Source organism: Gallinula chloropus (genome assembly GCF_964237585.1).
Source record: "Gallinula chloropus genome assembly, chromosome: 19".
In the NCBI taxonomy this organism is placed as follows: Eukaryota; Metazoa; Chordata; class Aves; order Gruiformes; family Rallidae; genus Gallinula; species Gallinula chloropus.
The window spans coordinates 2,862,104-2,885,109 of record NC_140104.1 but is presented as its reverse complement, the minus strand read 5'-3'; the positions used below and the strand labels follow the sequence as shown (position 1 = coordinate 2,885,109).

General features: G+C 50.7%; 1 protein-coding gene across 1 annotated transcript in view; it reads right to left on the bottom strand.

The window, feature by feature from the left end:
• Positions 1–20,962, bottom strand: part of RPH3AL (rabphilin 3A like (without C2 domains)) — a gene marked incomplete at its 3' end in the record, with an annotated part of 35,429 nt that extends 14,467 nt beyond the window's left edge. Inside the window, exons 1-5 of the mRNA XM_084273067.1 lie at positions 20,871–20,962; positions 19,413–19,556; positions 17,384–17,513; positions 13,395–13,481; positions 4,360–4,537 (exon numbers count right to left, since the gene is read on the bottom strand). Coding sequence (XP_084129193.1) covers positions 4,360–4,537; positions 13,395–13,481; positions 17,384–17,513; positions 19,413–19,556; positions 20,871–20,947 — 616 coding nt within the window. The 5' untranslated portion in view covers positions 20,948–20,962. The remainder of the gene's footprint in view (positions 1–4,359; positions 4,538–13,394; positions 13,482–17,383; positions 17,514–19,412; positions 19,557–20,870) is intronic.
• Between the last annotated feature and the right edge of the window lie 2,044 nt (positions 20,963–23,006).

The window sequence follows — 23,006 nt, the reverse complement described above, 5'->3', positions numbered from 1 at the left end:
GGGGAACTAGATATAAATACCATTAATAACACTCCATAAACACCAGGCTCTTTGCTACCGGATCCACCTCTCAGCTCTGACAATCATTCTGACCATCCCACTGCCCAATTCACTTAGCAAACACACTCCTGTCCCACCTGCTCATCATCCTTTTCCAGCCTCCTGGACTCATAGAAATCCATCGCTCGAGAACAGCTCCTTCCTCCATGAATCCTTTAAAAACGCTGGAAGTCAGGATTTATTTGGAGAAGGCTCCAGTGAATCAGTGGAGGTGACTTTAGTTGCCTTCTCTTCTGCCATTCAGCAGTTCAGAGAGGACCAGCACAAGAGGAGGAAAATATTAATGACACAAAGGCACTCGCACGGCAGGAGCAGCCCTGTCTGCTCTCATTTCCTCTGCTGCCAATAAGAGTGGATTTTACCAATGGCACCAATGTTTCCCTTTAATGTAATTTTTCTCCCAAAGCTCCCAGACCTTCTGCTGGCACTTTCCAGAGCCCAGAAGTCATAAATCTGGTGTTCCAGCAGTTGCTGATATATCAATAAGAGTCGTTGGACAGCTGTACTTTCAGAGAACCTAACAGATTTATCCCTCTCCATCTCCAGCTGACTGGGAAAAATAAAAAAGCTTATAAAAAAAAATATGCTGAGATAAAACTTGCCAGGAGAGCAGTGTTCCCACAAGGAATGGGTCACTCATCCAGGGCCTGAACCCCCACGGCTGCTGCTGGAGCCCACAATCCCTCTGACATGTGGTTCAACCTCTGAGCCAGAGAGAACACAGCCCTGTGGCACAGAGAGCTGCATGGGATGGAGGAGAGTTTGCCAGGCTCCACTTGACCCCAGCAGCAGCGGGTGTGGAATGCTGTGCTGAGGGGAAAGGAGCACCCTGCAGCAACCACATCCTCAGCCGTTGTGAATACGACCTCTGGGGAGCGGAGAAGCCGACAGCTCCTGGGCACTGTGCGTGGGGGTGTTGGAGATGAAGAGCTTTACTACAACCCAAGCATCTCACCAGGTGCAGCTCCCAGGCCTGGCTCACCCTCAGCACTGTCCCCAGCTGCAGGGACATCTCCAAGCAGGAGGAGGGGAGCAGATGCAACAGCTCACCCTTTCCAAAACTGGCACACATGCAGCATGGGTACTACCCAAGCCTGCAGAGAAGTTGCATGACCCCTCAGTGGCCTGCAAAGCGCTTGACCTGCCCCAGCACACTCCTCTCTGCTCCATCACTTGGGGATTTGGCCTCCAGCCCACAGACACCACACAAACTCATTGCATCCCCTTGCCCAACGGCTGCTCCCATGCCTCCGACAGCGCTGAGCCCAGCACGTCGCATTGCTTGGCAACAGGACTGGAGCACACTGCAACAGGAGAAACCACCGGAGATCGAGCAGAGCAGCGTGCAGCCCTCATGCCAAACAGCTCAGGGATCACTCTTGGTTTTTTTTCCCACCCAGATGCTGAGGATTTTTTTCAGCAGAACTCAGAGCTCAGAGGAAGGAAAGCCCTGCTGCTCCTTGCTCCCCACCCCAACAGCCCCTTCCCACTTGACCCAATGCAGAAACCCACCCACATTCCACCACATGGAGCAGAACTGCTCCCCAGCACAAGAAATATTACTGCTATTCTCCCCACGACAATACATTTGTGCCTTAACTAATAGCAGGGTTCCCATGGCAACCGCTTGTTTATTACAGAAAAACTAAAGGCGACGGCAAATCCCAGTGTCAGCGAGCGGGAGAGAAATAATGGGAGGGTAAAAATAAAACTTCTTCCTGGCGTGGTTGGCTTTTCTTCCCAGAGGCACGTTCCTGCAGTCCCTCAGTCCCACTGCCTTCCCACCCTCCTGCAGCTGGCACAGCCAGAGCAGCTGATACTCAACACCCGGCACTCATCCCCTCCTTTTAGGGGGGATAGGATACTTGAGGTTTGCCCTGTCCCTGCTGAAAGGGAGCTCATGGGGAACGTTGAAAGGACAATGGTGGCTCCTCTCACCCAGGCTGTGCTGGGACATGGTTGTGCCTGTGCTGGTCCCTCCTGACTTGAATCCCTTAAGAGCTCAGAGACAGCTCTGGGAGGCAAACAGCAGGGTTAAGACACGGCTGGTCAAGATAATGGAACCCCCCCTGCCAAGAGCAGCCTGTCAGAGTCACACACGTTAAATGCCAGAGCTTGTTCTCACAAACATCCTGCCAAACATCAACAGGGCTTTACTGGGTACCGAAAGGACATGTTCAGACCAGGGTGTACGAGGCGTGAGCTGACAAAAGCTATCAGCCAGGCAGAGGTATAAAGCAGGCTGCCTTGTCAGCCACAGCTTTGCAAAGCTCAGTCCAGGCCCAGCTGCAGATTTGTGTGGGCAATATCACAGGTACATCACCTCCACAGGGGAAGGTGGCTGCCCTGCACGTTGCAGAGGTTTCCGGTGACAAACAGCACAAGTCCCAGCACCGGCAGGTGGAAAGGAGTTAAATGGAAGGGTGAGGTGTACGAGCTCCCAGCTTCAGAGATGAATTGCAGCCCACAGTGCCCATTGAAAGCTGTCCAGAGGACAGGCAGCCTAACAGGAAAGGGCAACGAGGAAGGAAAGCACCAGAAAATAAACCCATAAATTAACATTATCCAACCTGCAAAACAGCAGCCAGCCAAAAACCAAGAGCGCAGGGGGAGATGCAGCTCTCCACACACATCAAAGCTTCCCAAAGGCCATTTTGCCGTCCTCCACCTGCTCCTTTCTTGCTCCTCCCAGTATTTTAGAGGAGTCCTTCCCACAGAACAAAAAACTCATCTAAAAAGCTGAACTAAAACCCTGATCAGGTCTGGGCTCAACATGTTTGACTCGTAATGTTCTGTGCCACACGAACAGAAAATACCTCATCAATCAGTTCATTTGCTAAGACAACCCCTTCCAAGCATCTCCTGGAGGAAAGCACAACCATCTATTGTTGATCTAATTTGTCTTTAATTACAAAAGTTACAGTAGGGCTGGGAGTGCTTTCCTAGCCAGGGCCTGAAGAGAAGGTCTGTAAACCAGGTTCTCCTGAGCCCTCTTTATTAAAAGGTTATTTTCCCCCAAACTACTGGTAAGATTTAACTTGACGGGAAGCAGTGCGTGGCTGCTGGTAAGCCAAAGAAGTCTTCTCCAACTGGGGGCATCTAATAGCAAAAGACAGAAGGGGAGAGAGGCCAGACAGTTCTGCTAATCCACACCAGAAAGAAACAAAGAGAAATCAAAGCAGACTGGCAACAGCTTTAATTCTGCAGCATCCATCCGCTGCTGCGCTAACGACCCTGAGTGCTCAGCGCCTCCACTCCGAGCTGCTGTTTCCTCTCTCCCAGCTGGCTCCAGGCACAGCACTGGAGTGGGTGTAGGAGCAGCGACAAGGTGGGCAGATGGAAGAGAAGGGGGGGAAAATAGCCCTACAAGGCAGTGCTGTGAATGGGATCTGACACGGCAGCAATCCAAGATGCCACATGTGATACAATGGTCTACTTCAATCAAGGTCTACCTCAAAGCACAGGGATGTGAGTGCTGAAGCTAATAAATCTTCAGGCTTGTCAGTGCTCTGGCCCCAGCCCTGCACAGGGGTAAGTTAATCACCAGCTTCTTCCAGACATATCTGAAGGACAACTCAGCCTGGAGCTCTCCATGCTGCAAACCTCAGCCCCCTCCCCAAGCTGAGCACACTCCATCAGTCTCACTTGCTCAGGGAGTTCAGGCACACAAGCAAACAACCAGCAGCAGCTCGTTCCTGCCCACCAACTGCAGAAAAGCATCTCTGCCCACTTGCTCCAGGTCCTGGGAAGACTCCAGGGAGTCGAGGGAAGGGTCATTTCCAACCCAGCTTGAGGTATCTGCCCAGCGGTGCTCTGTGGAGCAGCAGAAGCAATGAGCAAGCCAGCCCCAGGAGGGAGGGAATGAGACCAGCCTTTTGGCAGCCCTGACCGTACACAGCAACATCCATCAGCAGAACTATCCTACATAGTTGCACAGGAGGAGCTCTTTGAGCTGCAACTGCAGACAAGTGTCTGCTTCATGCCTTGTCCCTTGCTTGGCAGTGTCAGCCAAACAGCAGGGCTGCAGGGAATGGAGGAAAGCAAGGGGGGATAGAAGGACAGGGAATCCAGGAGGGCTGAGACTAGTCTGGGCTTCCAATGTGCATATAAATAATAACAAAACCTGAAAAACACAGCGTAGCCAACAGAACCCACCACTACCCACACGAGAAACCCACCACATCCTGCTGACTATCCCTCACTGCTAGCACAGAGCCTCCCCTAACAGCTGAAAACTGCAACAGCAGGTCCTTCTCCCCCATCCCTGCCTGTTTCCTGGGCATGGAGCAGACAACCAACCTTTTCCCCTGGCCCAGGTGAAGGATCGGCTGGCCCCCACACTCTCGGGCTCCGGCACGGCTGGCTCGCTTTGCCACGGCTGCGAGAGCAGCTCGCTGGGTTTGCTGCTGCTGCTCTTCAAAGGCGCGATGTACTTGGGCAGCCCTTTGTAGAACCACGCACCAGACCTCTTCCAAACCTGATGGAGACAGAGACAACACCTTAAACCTGGGTTTTTACAGCAAGGGAGCATGACCAGCACCATCACACGAGTTCCCCAGCACCCAGCCACCCCTCTGAGCTACCTCCATACATTACCTTCCAGCTCAGCGCACCCACCAGTTCCACTGCTGTGTGCAACTACAACCCCAAAACCCTCCCCAGGACCATCTAACCCAGCTTTGCCTCCATCCTCCTTCCACCAGGAAAAGCACAAATCTGAATGAGCAATAGGCACAGACTGAAGGAGGAGCAGAGGGTGATCATGCAACCACAGAGCTTCTTGTGCTCTCTGGGTCAAGACTAGATGTTCCTCTCATGCCGCACTTGAGTCAAACACACGTTCCCAAGCTTACTACAAGGACACCAAGGATGAAGTTCCCTGGCCTGCAGCAGGCAGTTCAGATTCTACATCTGTTGCTTTCCCATTTGAACTTCACAAAAAGGAGAACATCATGGAGACAGTAGGCACGTGCCACAGGTGACAACAGTCCCAAGTCCATGGTCTGCTTAGAGTAAAACAAGTTTTGCACTGGCTGGAGGGACAGCAAGTCCCAGTACATCTCTCCTGCTGTGCCAGGTCCCTCAGCCTGGGTCACTCTACTTCTGAATCCAAGACTGGCAGCAGCTGGGGAAGGCAGGCAGCAATGCCAGGACAACAGAAAGGCTCTCTCCTGCAGTACTGAATGGTGATGCCACCTTGGTGTTCACATCAGAGCAATTCAGGCTAAGCCAGATCATTCAACACGTGTGCCTCAAAACCCCAGGACGAGAACACCACCACTCAACCTGAACTTGCAGCAGGAAATGGACTGTGAGGGCTACTCTGTAATATCTCCTGTAAGAACGCCCTCTACTCTCCAATTTGGTTTTAATGCAGCTGATGATGAAGGAGCTCTATTAAGTATATTTAATATAAAGCCTGCTGTGAGCCAGAGGAAGGGAAAAGGATGGCATCCCAGACAAGGAGAAATGGCCTCTAAAAACCTAATTCTTTTGTGCCTTCCAGCAGTCTAATAATGAGCTAATGAGACAGACAGGGTAACAATAAGTTAATACAGTAAAAATATCATTTTCTATTTCATGCAGGGGAGGTAGAAACCTTCCACTTCTGTTCTGAAAGAGACCATCAGCGTTTCTACTCCAGGTTCCCAAAGCATTGTGCACACAGTATCACCATGACGGCAGTGGGTGCAAATGCAGATATCCTTAATTACAGCAATATGTTTGCAATTTGCATTTAGGGCTTAATCAAAGCAGAGGGCAGCGACAACACCTGGCACTCATGAGAAGTTCCTCTCACACAGGCATGAAAAGCAGGACACCATCATCACCATTTGACTGATGGGAGGAGATTGCTCAGCAGGTTGTCTGGTTCCTAGTTCAGAGCCATCAACAGAGCGAGCTACAATCCCTGTGTTTGGGGTCTTGAAAGCCAAGTGAACACAAGCTGAATTCAGAGAGCAACCTGGGAGCATGTTTTTTTTTAAGGGAAAAGCACTCAGCAGAAGAAACCAGAGCATCGCTGTGACCCAGCACACGCACCAGTTACTGGAAGAGTGCAAGAGAGAAGCTCTTGTGCACCACAGCAGGATCCAGAAACGAGGAGGTGAGAGTACCCTGCAATTACACCAATATTTTCCTGCTGGGTAACAGCCCAGCAGGATGGTGAGGCAGCCATCCAAGCAAAAAGCTGAGAAGCCAGTTCCCCAAAGAAGAGAAGACTCCAAGTTCATCTACAGAGGGGCCCTTAGCAGGCAGGACACCTTCCCAGCTCCTTCACCGGCACGCAAGCAGCTGGGCAGTGACCCAGCCAGTCAAGGCAGGAGCTGACACAGCTCCTTCCATCCCCTCTGATAACAATTAGGGCCTGTGCAGCATTTGGTGGAGCTCAGACAACAGCACACGTCAGCGCAGCACAGGATGCTGGAGGAACAGGCCCTGCTATCCCCACAAAACCAAGAATTAGGGAAAACAACACATTTTTTACATCCAGGGCAAACATCTCTATGTAGAGCTCAGTCCACCGTGACTCACTTAACCCTACACAATGTGGGAGCTGCTGACTGGGCAAACCCTGGTCTCCCTTCCCTTGTCTTAGGAAGGCAGGAGGCTTGGGAATGGCTGGCTACACAGGACACAGCGGGCAGAGCAGGGACTGCTGCACCCACGGGGTCTGCACCCTGACCATGGGGAGCCATGGCCTGAGGAGGGCAGGGTCTCCATCCCCAGCTGCACACACCGTGTAGCTGGGACACTCCCTGCGCCAGGCAGGAAGGGAGCTTTTCTTACAGTCATTCTCCAAACAGGTCTTGCAACTCAGTAATTCAATTTGAAGCACTGAAGAGACCTATTATCTTCAGGCGAACGACAATTTCAGCACAGCATAAACCCAATCAGGCTTAGCAGGGATTGCTGTAAGAAAAGGCTGGGCACCCCCAGGTTTCTCACTACCCCAAAGCAAATCCAGCTGTAGAAAGAGTTAACAATACCACCCAGCTCTGATACACTAATACCAGTATAAAATTGATTCTGTGCATGTGAATTCGCTTCAAATTGGTGCTTTTAGCAGTCTGGTCTCATTACAGCAGTATTGAAATTGTTTTGAGATCAGCTCTGAAACAGCAACAACAAGATGCTCTCCCCTACACTAATTTGGTATCCCTGCTCCCCCCAGGTCAGCAATGTGCCCCATCCCAAATGACTGTGGTTCACATTCTGTCCTGCAGACAGGCACACAGGTTAGTTTTAGCATTCATGCATCAAAACAAATCAATGCTGCTGACTGCTACTGAAGGTAGTTTCATTGATTTGCAAGAGTGGCCTGACAGCAAAGTTCTTGCTTGATTTTAAATTAACAAGTCTAGAACCATGATTCCAGACTAAGATTCCTATTTATTAGCAAGAGAAGAGAGCTTTGGTCTCACCATTCCTGTTGGCACATCAGGTGAAATCCTGCCCCCAGGACAGCCTGAGTTTGGGTGAGGCTGGAATTTCATCGGCAAGAGGGACAGCCAGCCCCTTCCACTCGCTTGCAACAACCCAATTTTAAGTAACATTTATCACCTCTTGCACTTGGCAGAGAGGAGTAAACATCAACCTCACCCTCTGCACCCAAATCAGCCCAGCCAAACACAACCAAAACTGTTGATACTGACCTCCTCCAGGCTCCTGTCCTCCTGCCTCCCCTGACACCCAAACTACCCTAAAGCAAAGTGGGGAGGACACAGAGGAGAAGAGCTCCTTTAGCAACTGACTCCTATTACTTTCAACCAATTTAAAGACCACAAGTCCCAGGAAGCTGAATGCCTCTGATAACCCTAATAATAACCCTCCCAAAGTTGCATCAAGCCATCATTACAGCTACAGGGTGAGACAGTCAGAAGCAGATGTGTATTTTTCTTTAGCGTGTTCAAGTGCAGCCCACAGATGAGACCTAACGGAGAATCACTGGGCCCTGGTGAAAAGCATCTTACTGCTCATGCGTCTCCCTCCTTTCTCCTCCTTTAGCATACGAGTGCTCAAACAAGCTCCTAAAGAGACAACATTAGGACTTGCTGATGAAGGGATGGGCTCACAGCTGAAAGAATTGTAACAAACACTCATGCTCCCCCCCGCCCCCCCCAGATCGCTTCACCAATCCACGAATCCCACAGACTCGTGTTTAGAAAGGCTCCTTGCTGCACAGCCACGTTCTGCTCCACCACAAACTGCTCACCATGCACTAGCTGGTCTTATTCTGCAACCCGCTTCCTTCACAGCAGCCCGGGCTGGGTTCTCAGGGGCTACAAAGCAAACCAGGTTCTCGTGGGCTACAATGCAAACACGACCTCCCCAGGGAGAACTTGGTTGCCATTGCCCTCACGCAGCACATGCCCCCACGCTCGCTATGTCCCAGCTCTCCACCACAGCCCTGGCACGCCGCAAACCACTGGCAGGGAGAAAGAGCAAGCGCTCTTCAGCTTCGTTATTTGCATTCATCTGCTTTTCCATAACACAGAGATTTCCAATTACATTATTTACAGCAATCTGTTGTCAACTCCCACATTCAGCACTTGAGGATGAAGAAAATTAAAAGGCAGTGAAATTGCTATTCGGAGCTTTGTTTCCGGAATAGCAAAATCCATCACACCTCTGACCCCAACGTTTCTCAAGCTGCAATGGCTCCCAGCCTTCAACCATTTATCATTCCTCTCTCAATCAGGCCTATTTTTTTTCTCCTGTGGCTCTATTCTAGAGGACACTATTTTGAGTCTAACCACTCGCTGCTACCACCACCCCACCCCCCCCAAATAATATGGCAGGCTATTGATGAGTTCTTTGAATTGCAAACAGGTGCACATCACTTTGATTCAATCCAGAGTCACCCAAAATAAACACTCCCCTCCATCACTGTGGTATTTTGCCAATGTGTCAGGCAGCAATAACCCTGGGCTGGGGTGGTTTATAATGTTCCAAATGGTCCGAGAGTATATCCGAAAAGGAGAGCCCTGGGGGAGGGGGGGGGGGGGGCAAAAGGGGAGGAGACAACCTCACTCTTCCAGCACAATAATCCTCTTCCTCTGCACGGTTTATTGTGATAAACCAAGAAATGCAGCCAGCCATGAAAGCACCATTTAGTGGAGAAGAAATTAAAGGGAAAGCGAAGCAGAGGGGGCAAATGAAAACTTTCACCAGTCCCTGATAGCTGACACTCACTTCTGCATTCAATGGGGTTTAAAAAAAGCCATCTCCCCCCCCACCCCACTTAAACTGTGTTCATGATCGCTACAATTTTGGATGCGTCGATTCAAATGTAAATGTGCACGAACGCTTCCAAGAGGATTTTAATTACGATGGTAGCAGCGCTAATTATGGATTAAAAAAATTAAAGATATAGATATAGATAGATATAAAGTGGTAACTCAGGAAGGTGCTTTGCAGAACCTGCTGGTAATCAGCCAAAACAAGGCTGAGCAGAGTTAAACGGCTGGGCAGGGATTTGACAAAACACAGCAGGTCCCATTTTCCCTTCAGGCCAGGAGGTGACAGACAGACTTCAGCCACACGCGACTGATTCAATGCCGGCACTGCTGCCCAAGCTGTTATTTAGCTCACGTGCTCTGCCAGAGGCCTGGCAGCAAGGAATCATTCCAGCTGCATCACGGCTCCTCCCAGGCAGTTTTGCTCTTCTGACAGCCGCTGCAGCAAGCCCGTGTTGCTGGAGAACTTCCTGCCTTCCTGCCCTGCACGTGGGTGCACCACTGCTTCGCTGCCAAGTCAGCAAACAGGCTCGCTGCAAACCCGTGGCCAGTGTTTGGTGGTGTCAGGGATCAGCACCCCTGATCGTGCCATGGGACTCCCTACGTGTACAGAAACGTGGCTGCTCCAAGGAGAATCAGCCCCCCACCCCATTCCCAGGCTCCAGAAAGGCAACACAAGAGGCAAAGCCAAGAAAGGCAGTGCAGGGAGGAGGGAAGAAGGAAGGGAGATTCTTGCCCTCGAAAAGGAACCTGAGCTTGACTGAATTTGCTTCTCCCCTTGCTTGCAGGAACAATAAAACACAATCCACAGCTGCTTTAATCTCACTCCCCTCGGTAGATGTTGCAAAGGAAAATGGTCACAGGGTCCTGGAAGAACAAATGGGCTTTTTTCCAAGAGATGCTTCTGCAAAAGCTGGAACAAGCAGTATCTCAAACTAGCCAGTTCTGGCCTAAAACAAATGAGTTCTATCTTATTTCAGGAAGAGCTACACTTATGACACAGGGGTCCTTTGTTCTCTTTACCAGGGGGAACATCCCAGCTCTGCCAGGCCCCAGCTATGTCAGATCACAGTACTTTCCTCCCAGCACCTCTCTGGAACTTTGGAGACCCTCACCCTGCACATACACGTGATGTTTAGCAGCCCCATTGTTACCAAACACACTGTTTTTGCTTCTGGACGACTGGGACACAAACAGCAGGCAGAATCCATTAATCACCTCCACTCTCCAGAAATAAGCTGGTGTCAGAGCAACTTGTTCCTCATTGCTATGCAGCACAGCCTTCCCAGTGGAGGTTTTCAAGGAAACAGAAAGCAGCAGAGAACACTTCTGAATGGCTGAGCCTGGGATTCCCAAAGGGGCCTACGGGCATCAAACGTTCAACTCCAACTGAAAAATTGATGTAAGCAATGGATTGTTACTTTGGTCTTCATTTTGACCCAGGCATACTGATGATTTAATTGTAACTGAAACCAGCAGCAAACATGGGAAGACTACTACCACATGCCACTAAGCTCCTGCTAGCTTAAATCAAGCCTACAAGGATAAATAACAAGAAGGAAGACGGAGGGATGAAAGCTTGAGCATGTAGGACTGACACTGCACACTTCAGCTGTCAGCTGGCACATGGGAATGGACAAACACCACCTCCCCAGCTTGAGATCCCAGTGGGCCAAACGACTCGTGGTTACTCAGTGTGTGGCAGAGGCTAAAGGGACAATTACAGTCACAGGCTCTTCTCCCAGCCAGACCACACTTAGTAACTCCAGCCAACATCATTTAGTCCATCCAGGTTTCCGAATGACTTCCCCTTCTCACTTCAGTGCCTGACAGTCTCTCACTAACAGAGCTGTGAGCTTCATAAATACCATGCCCAAATAGCTTAAGCAGTGGTTCAGAAAATTACAGACCCACTAGAGCTGGCCAAGCACAGGGGCCTGAGCATGCCCGACAAGCTGGGAGGTGTTGCCATAGCTCCTTGGCCTGGGACAAGCCTCCTTTAAGCATGTGCTTTGTTGGCATGGGCTAAAGAACCTTGCTCAGTCACGCTGAGCAGTAGAGAGAAGGGTGGTGGTATTGGTTGGGTTGTGTGATGCAGTGACAAAAGTGCTTTGGTGGGTTCCTGAAGCTCCCTGCCTGCATCCTGAGAAATGAAACAGGGACAACTCACCATGCAGGTCAGACAGAAATGAGAATATCTGATCCCAAAGAGCAGACATCCATCTGCACTCACTGATAGCAAAGATAACCTTCAGCAAAGAGCATGGCCAAATGGGTTTTGTCCAGAGCAGATGGCAATACAAGACAGATCCAGACCGAAGAAACAGACAGTAACAAGGATGTGGTTGTGAACACAAGCCCTGAAAAGAAACCTGGTGGTGTAGTGCATCCCCTTTAGTACTGTGACAACTGAAGCAGCTTCAAGAGCTGCACCCCAAGACCTAAACACCTCATCTCTGCATCACACAGACTCTCAGGGAGGACCTGATCAAAACCACTTCCCAGGCATTTATTGATACTGCCTCAACTTCCTTCCCCTGGCTAACATGTCTCAAGGCTTCTGCTAATTCTCAATGCTTCCCAGTCTTCCCCCAGGATAAAAGTAGAAGGGATGTATAACTTGATGCCCCTGTGCTGCGACCCTTCCCACCTTCTGGCCAGAGCCACCAGCACCACTGCAAACAAGAACAGAGGCAGACCTGAACCAGCCTTAAAGAGAAGCAAAATAATAAAGACAAAACTGAAGGCTGGGAGGTCAGATTAAGCTATTTTTTAGTTAGCCTGAGAGGGAAAGTTCTGTTCATTTTCATTAGGGTAGCACCCTGGCTGTATCTCAGATTTCATGGAGAGCAGGAGCTCTGAAGGTTACCATATCCTCCCACACTGGTGGCACATAACACTTACTGGGCAGGTTAATACTATTCTATGTCCAGTGACCACAGCTCCTCATTATTTTTATAAGAAATAAGAAAAGCAAGACAATTATAGAGCGTGGGATGAGAAGAAATACAGAAATAACAGAATAAAAGAAATAAAGTCAACTGTAGCCTCACAGCCACCTCCCTGCAGAACACAGAAAACAACCTGAGTTTGCTCTCCCTCTCTCTTTTGGAACCTCCATTTAGAAGTCAAAACACCCATATGGGTCAGCATATTACGTTATTAGCAATATCCAAGGAGCTGAATGCTCACTGCCCATCCTACCCACACTGCTGCTCAGAAGTTAGAGACTGGCAGCGTCCATCTACCCCTCACCTTACCTGAGCACCAACCTTGGAAGTGCTCTCACACCTAAGCAGTGCCAAGTTTCCACAGTTGGTATTTAAGTAAACAAATAATCACCTCAAACACCTGCACAAATCCTCTCACTATACTTCAAAATTTGCTTTAGCAGAGCACCCAGGCTTCCCAGTTGGTTGTGGTGGTCACAAATAGCTACAATGGACTGATGTTTGAGAACCACAAGCAAAAGCCCTAAAGAAATTGATGAGAACAAGTGAAAATCTTTCTGTAATCACAGAACCAATTCACCAACTTCACTGTAGAGCAGCGAGCCCTGATGTTGGTGGGTGCTGGCTGGCAGACAATTGAGGCAGACCATTACTTTTTGCAGCATAAAGTTGAGGATAAAGGATATAAAAATTGAGAGACCTGCATTAGAAGCCTCACACGCTGGCAAGTTATGGGATTTTTGCAAGCAGGGAGGAAAACAGACTTAAAAGCTGCAATCCTAGTTATTTTTAGAGGGACAAATATTGCAGCTATGCTATAGATCTCTCCAGCTGTATTAAAGAATCAGCGTTAGCCAAGTTTATTTGCCACAGAGCTAGGAGGGAGAGAGCAGCAGGAAAAGCTAACAGTCTCTTTGTGACCATAGCTAGACAAGCTCCACAAAGCTGTTCAAGCTGCTGGGGCTGGTGTGGTTTTTACCTTCCACCCCCTCACAAATCAAAGCTGCCACCATTGTGTGTATTCATCGAGCCTCCCAAAGCCCAGCCCAAGCTCCCTCTCAGCACCCAGGCACAAGGAAGAACCCACTCAGCACAGACTTAGGTGAATGCCACTGAGGCCCATCTCTCCATGGGTGGGGTTTACCTCTCTCTGCTCACTGCAGATCTTGCACAACCACAGAGGACGTTTCTGGGTTCCACAGGTTTCTATTCCACACTTGGTGCAAACTTTCTGAAACAAAGAGAGAGAAAAACAATTAAAAGGGGGGGGGGAAAGCTGTGTAGCCCTCAGGGGAGAGAAGATCAAGAAGCATACACCCCAACAATTCTGCTCTGCTCTCTTTCAAAGCCTAAACACAGCAGAATTATCTTATTTATCCCCGAGAACCACTGACTACAGGAGGCTGCTCCGGGCCTGTATGGACACGAGGCGAAGGCAAATCTACAGACAGGCCTTGCCTGCAAGGTGAGAAGAGAACTGGCCAGGGCAAATCAAACCCCACAACCAACAGGCATATTTCTAGAGCGTGATTTTTGTCTCCTGTAAATCCTAAAACCCAGCCACCATGGCACAGAAAGCAGCTGCAACCACAACACAGCACAAGCACGAGTCTAGGCCGCATCGGAAAACCTCTCCTCCCGTCCCTCACGTACACAGCTCACAACCCCAGGGCTTCCCCTCCGTTTCAGCACACACTCAGCAGCCATCGATTTGTGGCTGCTCAGGAAACGGGCACAACCGTGCCAACAGGCACATCTCCTGAGCAGAACATGCCTCAGAGCGCCACACGGCCTCTGTTGCTGCACCAGGGAACTTCCATGTCTCCGCTGGCGTGACAAGCCATTTACAACCTCAATCACCTAATATCATATAATGAGGCTGATGGGTACCAGGCTTGGCTTACAGCTCAAATGAGAAATGGGATGAATTCTTCCATCCTCACAGAGCAAAAGCCACGCAACAAGAGGGCCCTGGAGAGCAAAACCTTGCTGAGAGAGACATGTGAATTTAATCTCCCCAGCTAAGGTTTTACAGTTCCTCCACACCAGGCTGCTCCTGCCCTTAGCCAGGAAGTCTGTGTCCAGGGATGAAAGTCTCACTTGGCCCTCAGTACCCACATCTGGAGGAGGAGAGCAGAAAACAATGGTACCTGAGGAAATGGCTTCAGTAACCCTACCCAGCTATTTTGGTGAGTGCAGACCAGCCCCCACCCTATGCTGCACAGAAAGGGAAGGCAGCACTGGCAGCCCCAGAGGTTAGTGCTCCTCTCCACCTCTCTGTTCCTGTCCCTGTCCTCATCTTCACAGAGAAGTAAAGAACAACCCGTTGGGTTTAGTGCATCGATACTCAACATGGTGTTACCCAAGCCCAGAGGGACTGCAGATACAGTTAGCAGACACCACTGATGTACCCCAAATTCTTCCTCCCAAAGTCTGAGGGAGCACCTCAGTGTTGGATACCCTCCAGGATGCCAATCCCCACGGTATAGCACATCCCACCACTCCCTCTAGTGGAAGCTTCCAAGCCAGTTTAGTCTTAGCCATAAATTTTTGAAAGTTCCAGTATAAGCTGGGGCTTTCCTCCTCCCCTTTGCTGCAGACTAGCAGGAAAATTAAGCATCACCTACGACTCCTCAGAAGAAAGCATAAAACCCAAGGTCATTAAAAGCAGACCTACTCCTCATTACATACAAAATGAAGCACTTTCTTCTCCTACTTCTACTTCACCTTTTATACATGACTCTGATACCTTCTGCGTGGTAAATGACACATTATGCTTTGTCTATCTACTGCTATTGTTAACACATCTGGATTTGCATACATCTTTCTCTTGTCATAATGCATTTATTTCCAAGATAATAAAAACTAGCATTAAAAATATTCTTCATAGAAGAGAAAATCCACCAGGCTCCAAGAAAGAGAGTCTCTATTCAGCAGGAGAGACTTGCTGAAAGTAAGTTCTCTGCTATGGTTCGGGTTCATCATTACAATTCCTGTTACTGAATTAAATGGGCTGCAATGAGATGGTAACAGAGCAATGCTAGGAAGAAAAATATGAACTTTAAAAAAATCCATAATTCCCTGACAAGTCATTGCTTATTGCACACAACGACGCAGGAGTGATGGATATCCCTGGATGAGAGGGGACAAGCTTAAAGTAACAGTCCATTCTGTGAGCTCTGCCAAAGGGTTGGCTGTTCCCTGAGCTCACAGCATTAAAAAGCAGCACTGGGAGAACCCCTGAGCACCCAGTCAGCATTGCTCTGAGCTTGCACACAGCTCAAAAGTGCAGCCAAGCTGAAAGCAGCTTAAAACACTGGAAAAGTAGGATCGCACATCAACCTGAACTGCCCACCAGACTCCAGACAAATAAAGGAATAACCACTAGAAAAACCATCCCTTCTCTGGGGTTTCCTGGCCAGAGCCCTCCCAGAGCCCAGGCTCACATAGCCTCGCTAGCTAGAGGGGATGCTACCTGCAACTGCACCAGGACACGGCAGGGAAGTGTCTCCATTGGCTTTTGCCTCGTTAGTGTACGAGGCTCACAGGAAGTAAGTTACAAAGTGCTGTGGTGGTGTGACCTAGCTGGCTTTGGACAAGGTGACAGCAGAATTGCCAAGGGAAGAAGGCAGGGATAGGGCACATCCTGTTATTCTGCATGCCTGAAATTCAGGAAACAGGTCGCCGTCTCCTGTCTGCCATCCAGGCCTCTACCCCCCCACAGCCACATGTGCTCAGAGCCACGCTCCTCCCCAAAGAGCTATCAGCACCTCCTGTCAAACCAGACCTTTCACTTCCTGGTACTTTACCGTTGCTTCCCCCCGACCCCTTCCTAAAAAGCTACTTTACCCCTGGCTTAGGTCCCAGTGCTTCAGAGATCCGTGCTGGCTTTTGCAGTCACCCCCTTACAAGCAATCCTCTGCCTCGGCCAAACTACTTCTGCAAACTGGACCCACCCAACAGCAAAGGCAGCAGAGCTCCCAGCAGCTCACAGCCCAGCATGCACATGTAGAGGGATGCTGGGCCTTCAGTGCTGACTGCAAGGGGGCCCTTCCCTCTCTTACAAGAGCCCAGCACTGCTGCAGCCAGCTGTGGACTGGCGCAGGCCCAGCCAGCGGCCTGCTCCGCATGAGAGCCGCGTCTCACCAACTCCCACAGTGCCAGCACGGAAGGGTCTCCATTGAAGCCTGCACGCCTGCTTAACCACAGAGGTGCCAACACGTGCCACTCCTTGGCAAAGGAGCAGGTTTTACTAAGTGCCATGGGCCAGGGAGGGTGACATGGGCACCACTGTGTGCTTGGCTCTAGTACCCACCAGGGACAGAGCCAGCACAGGCTGCTCCCTTCTGCCCTACCACCAGCAAGGAGGAAACACTCCTGGACCCAGCAGGTACCCTCACCTCTCCCCAGGCAACAGCTGAGGCAAAGCCACTTACTGAGGTATCTCCCAAGGGAAAGAAGGGTTCCAAGTGCAGGGAAGACAGCCTCCCAGCAGAGGGAGGATAAGGTGGTTGCCTTGGAGATCATCATCTCCACTGCAATACAGATTAACCCCTTGGCTGCAGCGCCCAGACAAGCAACAATCATTCCCCAGGGTAGAACAGCATCCCTGCAAATCGATGTTGCCCTTCCCACAGCACCCATGGGGTCCTGCCAACAACATACATAAAGACAGGCAGTCATGGGTGCACAAGCTAATTTGTCTATCAGGGCTCGAAATGCTGCACTGGTTTGGAATTTGAAGATGGACTTGAGTCCTCTGAAGAGGCACATTACTGGAAGGTCTGAGGGCCAACCTCACAGGAAGTAGAAGTAAAGCACGTGGACCCTTTCATGAGTTGTTGCTGATGGATGTACATTTCTGGCCCTTCTCCCACTCTGCAGCCTCAGAGGAGGAGAAGCAGAGAGAGCTGATGCACCCCATCTCAGCACTATCTGTAATTTAGGCTTCTAAGGATCCTGAGGAATGAGGCAATCACGATGCAAGACAGAACCTGATGGTCTCACAGAACAGATCTAGACAACTGGGGTTAGAAGACCTCTGCAGAGCTATCCAGCTTCCAACAGGCCTGAAGACCTTTTCTTGGTGGTGGTGTTAGCAGGAACAGACAGAACCTGAGTGACCAAACCTACCTTTTTGCAATCCTGACAAAAAACGGATGTGCTGCCCAGCAGCCCGAGCAGCTCCCCGCAGAGCAGACACTGGGAGAGGCCATTCCCCATCGCGTTCTTTCTCATGTTCTCCAGCCGCTCCACCAGGCGCCTGTGGGGATCAAGGCAGAGCAGAGGTCACAGCGCTCACCTGGGAATCTGAAGCATGCCAAAAACCTGCAGACCTGTGCTCCAGGCTCAGCCCACCTCTGGGTGCTTCTGTGCAGTTTTGGGCCCCTTGCTGAGACCATACATACTTTGACTGCAGCCTCTGCACTCAGTGTTTCCTATCAGCTCTCAGTCTTCAGGGGACACAAACCCCTGTAATCCACCTACTGACACCACCCAAGCCCAGAATAACCCAAACTGTAAATGCCACTGCCAGACCTGACTCAGCTGGTGGGTGCAGGGCAGACAGCACACGAGAAGGGCTCTGTCCCACACCCTCTGCATCACCTGGGCCACACGGCCTCAGCTCAAGGGTCCCCTGGTTGTAGAGCAAGACAAGCCTTTTAGCACTCAGACCAGGGCGAGTTGGACAACACAAGGAAAGGGCTCAGAGACCTGCCAGGCTCTTGCCCCCATCCTGTTAAAAGCAGGAAAACCAGACTGAAGCCATCAGACCAGAGTTCTGCAGAACAGGAATGCCAGTAACTGCTCCCTGCTTGGTCAACAGCCCACTTGGAAGACAGGAAGCACATATGTATGCACAATGTCCGTAGCAGCAAGACGACGAAAGGGAAGGAAGGCGGGATAAGCAATTAGGATGCAGGATGAGGAAAGCATGCAGAGCAGGGCTGCTGTCATGAGATCACTGCTTGGCAATTCTCAAGCATCCATTTGTAGATGGGGACGATAACAGCCAGGCCATTTTTATCAGAGGCAGTGACCAGCCGCACGCACGCAGCTCGAGCCAAGCACAATCCTGCTGTCCATGCAACCCTGTTCTCATTAGAGCTAATGTCCTATCAACCAAGTCCCGTACAGAGAAGAAGGCAAGGTCTGTTTGAAAGAGGTACTGCCTGTGATGATACAGGCAGACAGCACAGCCAGGCTGAGCCATCATTACTGGATTTATGATCCTTGACTTCAGCACAAGAAAACTCCCAGGAGTTAACAAAGGCATTTCAGAGAATGCTTCAGCACAGGAACAGCAAGGTGCTCACTTTCTGCAGCTACACCACCAACTGCACAGGAACAATTGGCCCCTCGGGGTCGCTGGCTGCTTCTAGGGCTCCCATATATCACAAGCATCACTGTCAGTTCTTGTTAGCACTCACTACAGTCCACTGCACAGGGCAGAGCGAAGCACAAGGACAGGCAGGAAGCTGGACACAGACTGGGAGGCACTGGGGTTTCCTGCTGGGAAACACTGCAGGACTGCTGATCTCCCTGTCTTTAAAGACAGTCAGTGTAGGACGACCACAGACACAGCTGAGGCCAGACCTCCAGCAGGACTGAAAGCAAATAGAAATCTGCAGCAGCAAGAGGATGCCCATAAATTAAATAATTCAAGCTAGCAAACCCCTTCCAGAGGGCTCAGCCAACTAGAACACAAACTCAATCACTGCTCCAGGCAAAATCCCAAGGGGCTGCCGCAGACAAGGGAAGATCTAACTGCACTGCCAGCAGCGGTTTCTGAGCCGTGTGGTCCACTAGCAGTGGGTACAGCTGCCCAGCTCTGCATCCTCCCCAGCCTCTTCCAGAGCAACTGGGGCAGCTGCCTTAGCACAGGCTGCATTTACCAGGGACAGTGTCAGCGGCTGCAACCACAGGAAGCCCCAAAGCTCAAAGGCGGCACGAGAAAGGTTTGAAGCACAGGGAGAAGGAAAACATCCCATCCTTCCCAATGCTCATCCCCTCCAATCTAGCAACATGGGAGGGGAAGATAACTGAGCTAAGGGGGATGCTGTGACTGATGGAGGCTGAGCTCAGGCAGCCAGCAGAGCCACTCCTCTGCCTGCGCTGACCTTTCCTTCTGAGGGAAGGGGACAAACGAACGTGACTGTACCCAATGCGCTGCTGCTCGACGATGTCCAATTTCTCCGCCTTGCGGATAACTTCCAGAATGACCTCAAGTTCCTGCGGGCTCAGGGCCTGCATCTTCCTCTGCTTCTCAGTCTGGAACGTGTGCACTGACCAGCCCGTCTGGAGCCTGTGGGAGTGGGTGGAGAGCAGAATTAAGCTGTGAAAAGAAAGCACAGAACCTCTGACCTGCCCCATGGGCCAAACTGGGCCAGTCACACAGAGCCCGAGTCAGCCTTCCATTGCAGCCCTGGTTAATGCTGGAAGCATTCTCCTGACCAGATCAGGATGTCACTCCCCCACCAAGCACTGCCTCTCCCTGCCTTCTCATTTCCCTTTCTGCTCCAGTTTGTATGTTACCATTCCATGCCCTCATGGCTGTTCGGCTCTGTCCATAACGCTAGCACATGTAGGGCTTGCTAGCCAGGGGTATCCTTGCCAACAGCAGGCTCCAGAAGGCAGGGATTACTGCACCCGCCTCCCTCTACCTCCTACATCCCTAAGGTCCTTGAGTTTGAACACACAAATCACCAGGCATGCTCAGGAGTACAAACTGGGAAACTTCCTCCCTTGGTCTAAGCCAGGGCCACACAAGGACTTCAGCAAGCTGCTCCTCTCCATGCCTCATCATCCAGCAGCTGAGATTTCTCCTTAGCTCACCTGGGGACAGGCAGGAGCTTTCACAGCTCAATTAATTACCATTCAGTGAGGGTTTAGGAGTCACAGGATAAAGTCATGGCTGCTAGCAGAATGCAGAGCACTGTCAGACACAGCTGCCTTAACAAGGCTCTCGGGTGAAGGCTGGGGAAGCAACAGCAGCACGCACTGGCACTGTTCCCATGCAGGCAGTCCCTGCAGACATGGGGGCACCTCCTCTTGTCTAACACTCTGCAGCAGGCTGACCCCAGAGGTTCAGACAAGAGCAGAGGTGGCAATGGCAGGGTACCAGCTGCCAGAGGAGGAAAGCAGCCATGAAACAAATGCAATGCTGGTGCTTGACTCATCACTGTCCCTTTTGTCTTTAGGTTATGCAGTAACTTAAATTCAGGGGAAAAATGAGATCAAAAGACAAGTTGCTAAAACAAGAGAGTGCAGGCAGCTGGGGGATGCTATCAATTATATCAGGGTGCTGCAGAGATACAAGCCTGCCTCTGAGCCCCTCCTTTTATCCAGGGGAGCGCTGGTGGGATGGATTCCCACCACGTACCAGCCACACTGCAAACTCCACTGCAGGCTGGCAGCTCTGAGCAGCAATGCACTGAGCCTTGGCTTTGCCAGCTCCTTGTCCTGGCCAGGCAGCACATTCTTGGGGTACAGGAGGGTCTGCACAACAGGCAAACTCTGTCCCCCCCAAACCAGGACGTGGATGAGGCTGGTGGGCCACAGAGATACCAGGAAACCCTTCAGGCCAGAGCTGGAAGCAGAGGAGGTGGCAAGGACTCACTTGGCACGCAGGGCCAGCTGCCGGTCGTTGGGGCACACCCACTGGCCCGTCCCGCTGCCGAAAATCGTGTCAGCCATGGCACCAGGCTGGGTAAGAGAGGCAGGGATCACACCTGGAAGAAGCAAACACGGGCACTGAGTACAGCTGCCACCCCACCCTCAAGAAAGCACAGGGCAGTGCAGGGCACAGCCTTATTATCCATCCTCCTGGCAAGCAAAACAAAAGGCGATCTGCTGGCATCGCACACAGTGGAACTAGATGGACTCTCACCTACAGGCAGCGATAAAAACATGCAATCATCCACATAAAATATAAGCCAATAAATACCTTCAAATACCTTGAAGACAAGGCTACAAGTTTAGATTTTATTGTCCTCTGAAAAAAAAGCCAGGCTCTGTCAGTTCTGATTCTTCATTTCAAACTAGAGGAGAGTGCTGTTGGTAAGAACCATCTCTGTCCTGTCACCCCTGGAGCCCAACCAGTACTGACAGAGAAAGCCACCCTAAAGGACACAAAGAAGCCACAGTTGCTTTTTTTCCCCCCACCTCTTAACAGGGTAACAAACAAAAACCCACACGACAATCAGCATGAATAGTGGCAAGTCACTTCGTTCATTAAAACTGCCCCCATAATAGCCTGATATTTATAACTGCAGCCTACAATAGCAGCTTGTTTGCATTCCCTGATGTTTAAGACAGCACCTCTCTGAGCAGACCTCCCACTGCGGCTCCTATAACCAGCACGGTCACCCCAGAGATTCCTCCTGTTCAGGGACAATTTCACTGTGAGCTGATCGGTACAGGCAGCAAAAGCCAACTTCCACGCACTCAGGGGAGAAACACATCCCCAAAAGAGACTTTGCAGCTTAGCAGTTCGGGAGAAAGGAAAGCACCAAGGGACAGGCACAGCCAGAAGATTTCAGCGGAGGCAAAACTATTCTTGATGTACTGTGCTTTCCTCCAGCTGGATTTACTCTCCAGCAGAGCAAGTCTCTCCTGAACTCTAATGCCCAAGTTTCCAGGTATTAATACTTACCCTTCCCAGAACAGACACTCACCAGCTTTGAAACCATACCTGCTGGGCAGAGATAACGTGTTTCGTGCTGCTTGGCAAACATGAATCAGATACAATAGCAGGTATAGCACCTGCCAACTGTGCAGTAGTTCCCAAGAAAACACATGTCCCAGTCCCAATCCACAGCACACTTACCCCAGCACCGCCTGTGGTTCAGCGTGCTGCACCTACGCTCGCTATCGGGTGCCGACACACGGAGCTTCCAGCCTCTGTGCCAGGCACGGCGGCATCGCAGGCTGCGCGGCCTTGGGCCTCTGACAGGGGCAGGCAGGCAGCTGCTGTGAACACATCTCTCCCTCCCTAGGCTGAGCTCATGTGCTGCTGACACCATGCTCAAGCCCCAGCACAAACACTAACCTGTGTCACAGGGCTGACAGCTACCTCCTGCCAAAGCGGCTACAAACAATGAACCAGACAGTTCCTTCCTCTCTTGACCATCCAATTTCTGGAAAGAGTCTGAAAACTTGGCACATACAACGGGCAGGAGAGAAGAGGAGGAACTGAAGCACAGATGTCTTCCAGTGCAGGTGTGTCAAAGGGGTGGAGGCTCAAACAGTTGAGGGTAACAGCAGCATGGTCTGACTATACAGCAAAGCAAGGCACGGAGGAGATGGGAGGCTGCAAGGAAAGCTCAGCAAAGAGGGGTGAGCCAGGAAGGACAGACAGATAATTACTACAACCTTTACTACATTAATTAATGTGGTAACTTTTGAAAGGGATCATCCCTAGAAGAAATCCTTGAACCCTGGCCTCTTCCATTTACCAACTGCTGTCCCCGCTCCGTGCCACGCAGACTGTGGGTTTGCATTTCCATCTGCCCCACAACACCACCTGTTCTTTTCCTTGCCTGAGATCAGGAAGATATGGGAAGGCAGCCCTCACGCATGTCCCACAGCAGCTCACAAAGCAGCACAGAGGCTCCTGCCCCCAGGTCACTGTTAGAAACAAAGAGAAGCTACAATTCCATGTAGAACAGCTAACCTGGGATTTTCCAGATATTTTCCAAGCCTGTGATGTGTTGTTACAGGATTATATGCACATGTACCTCCCCAAAATGCACAT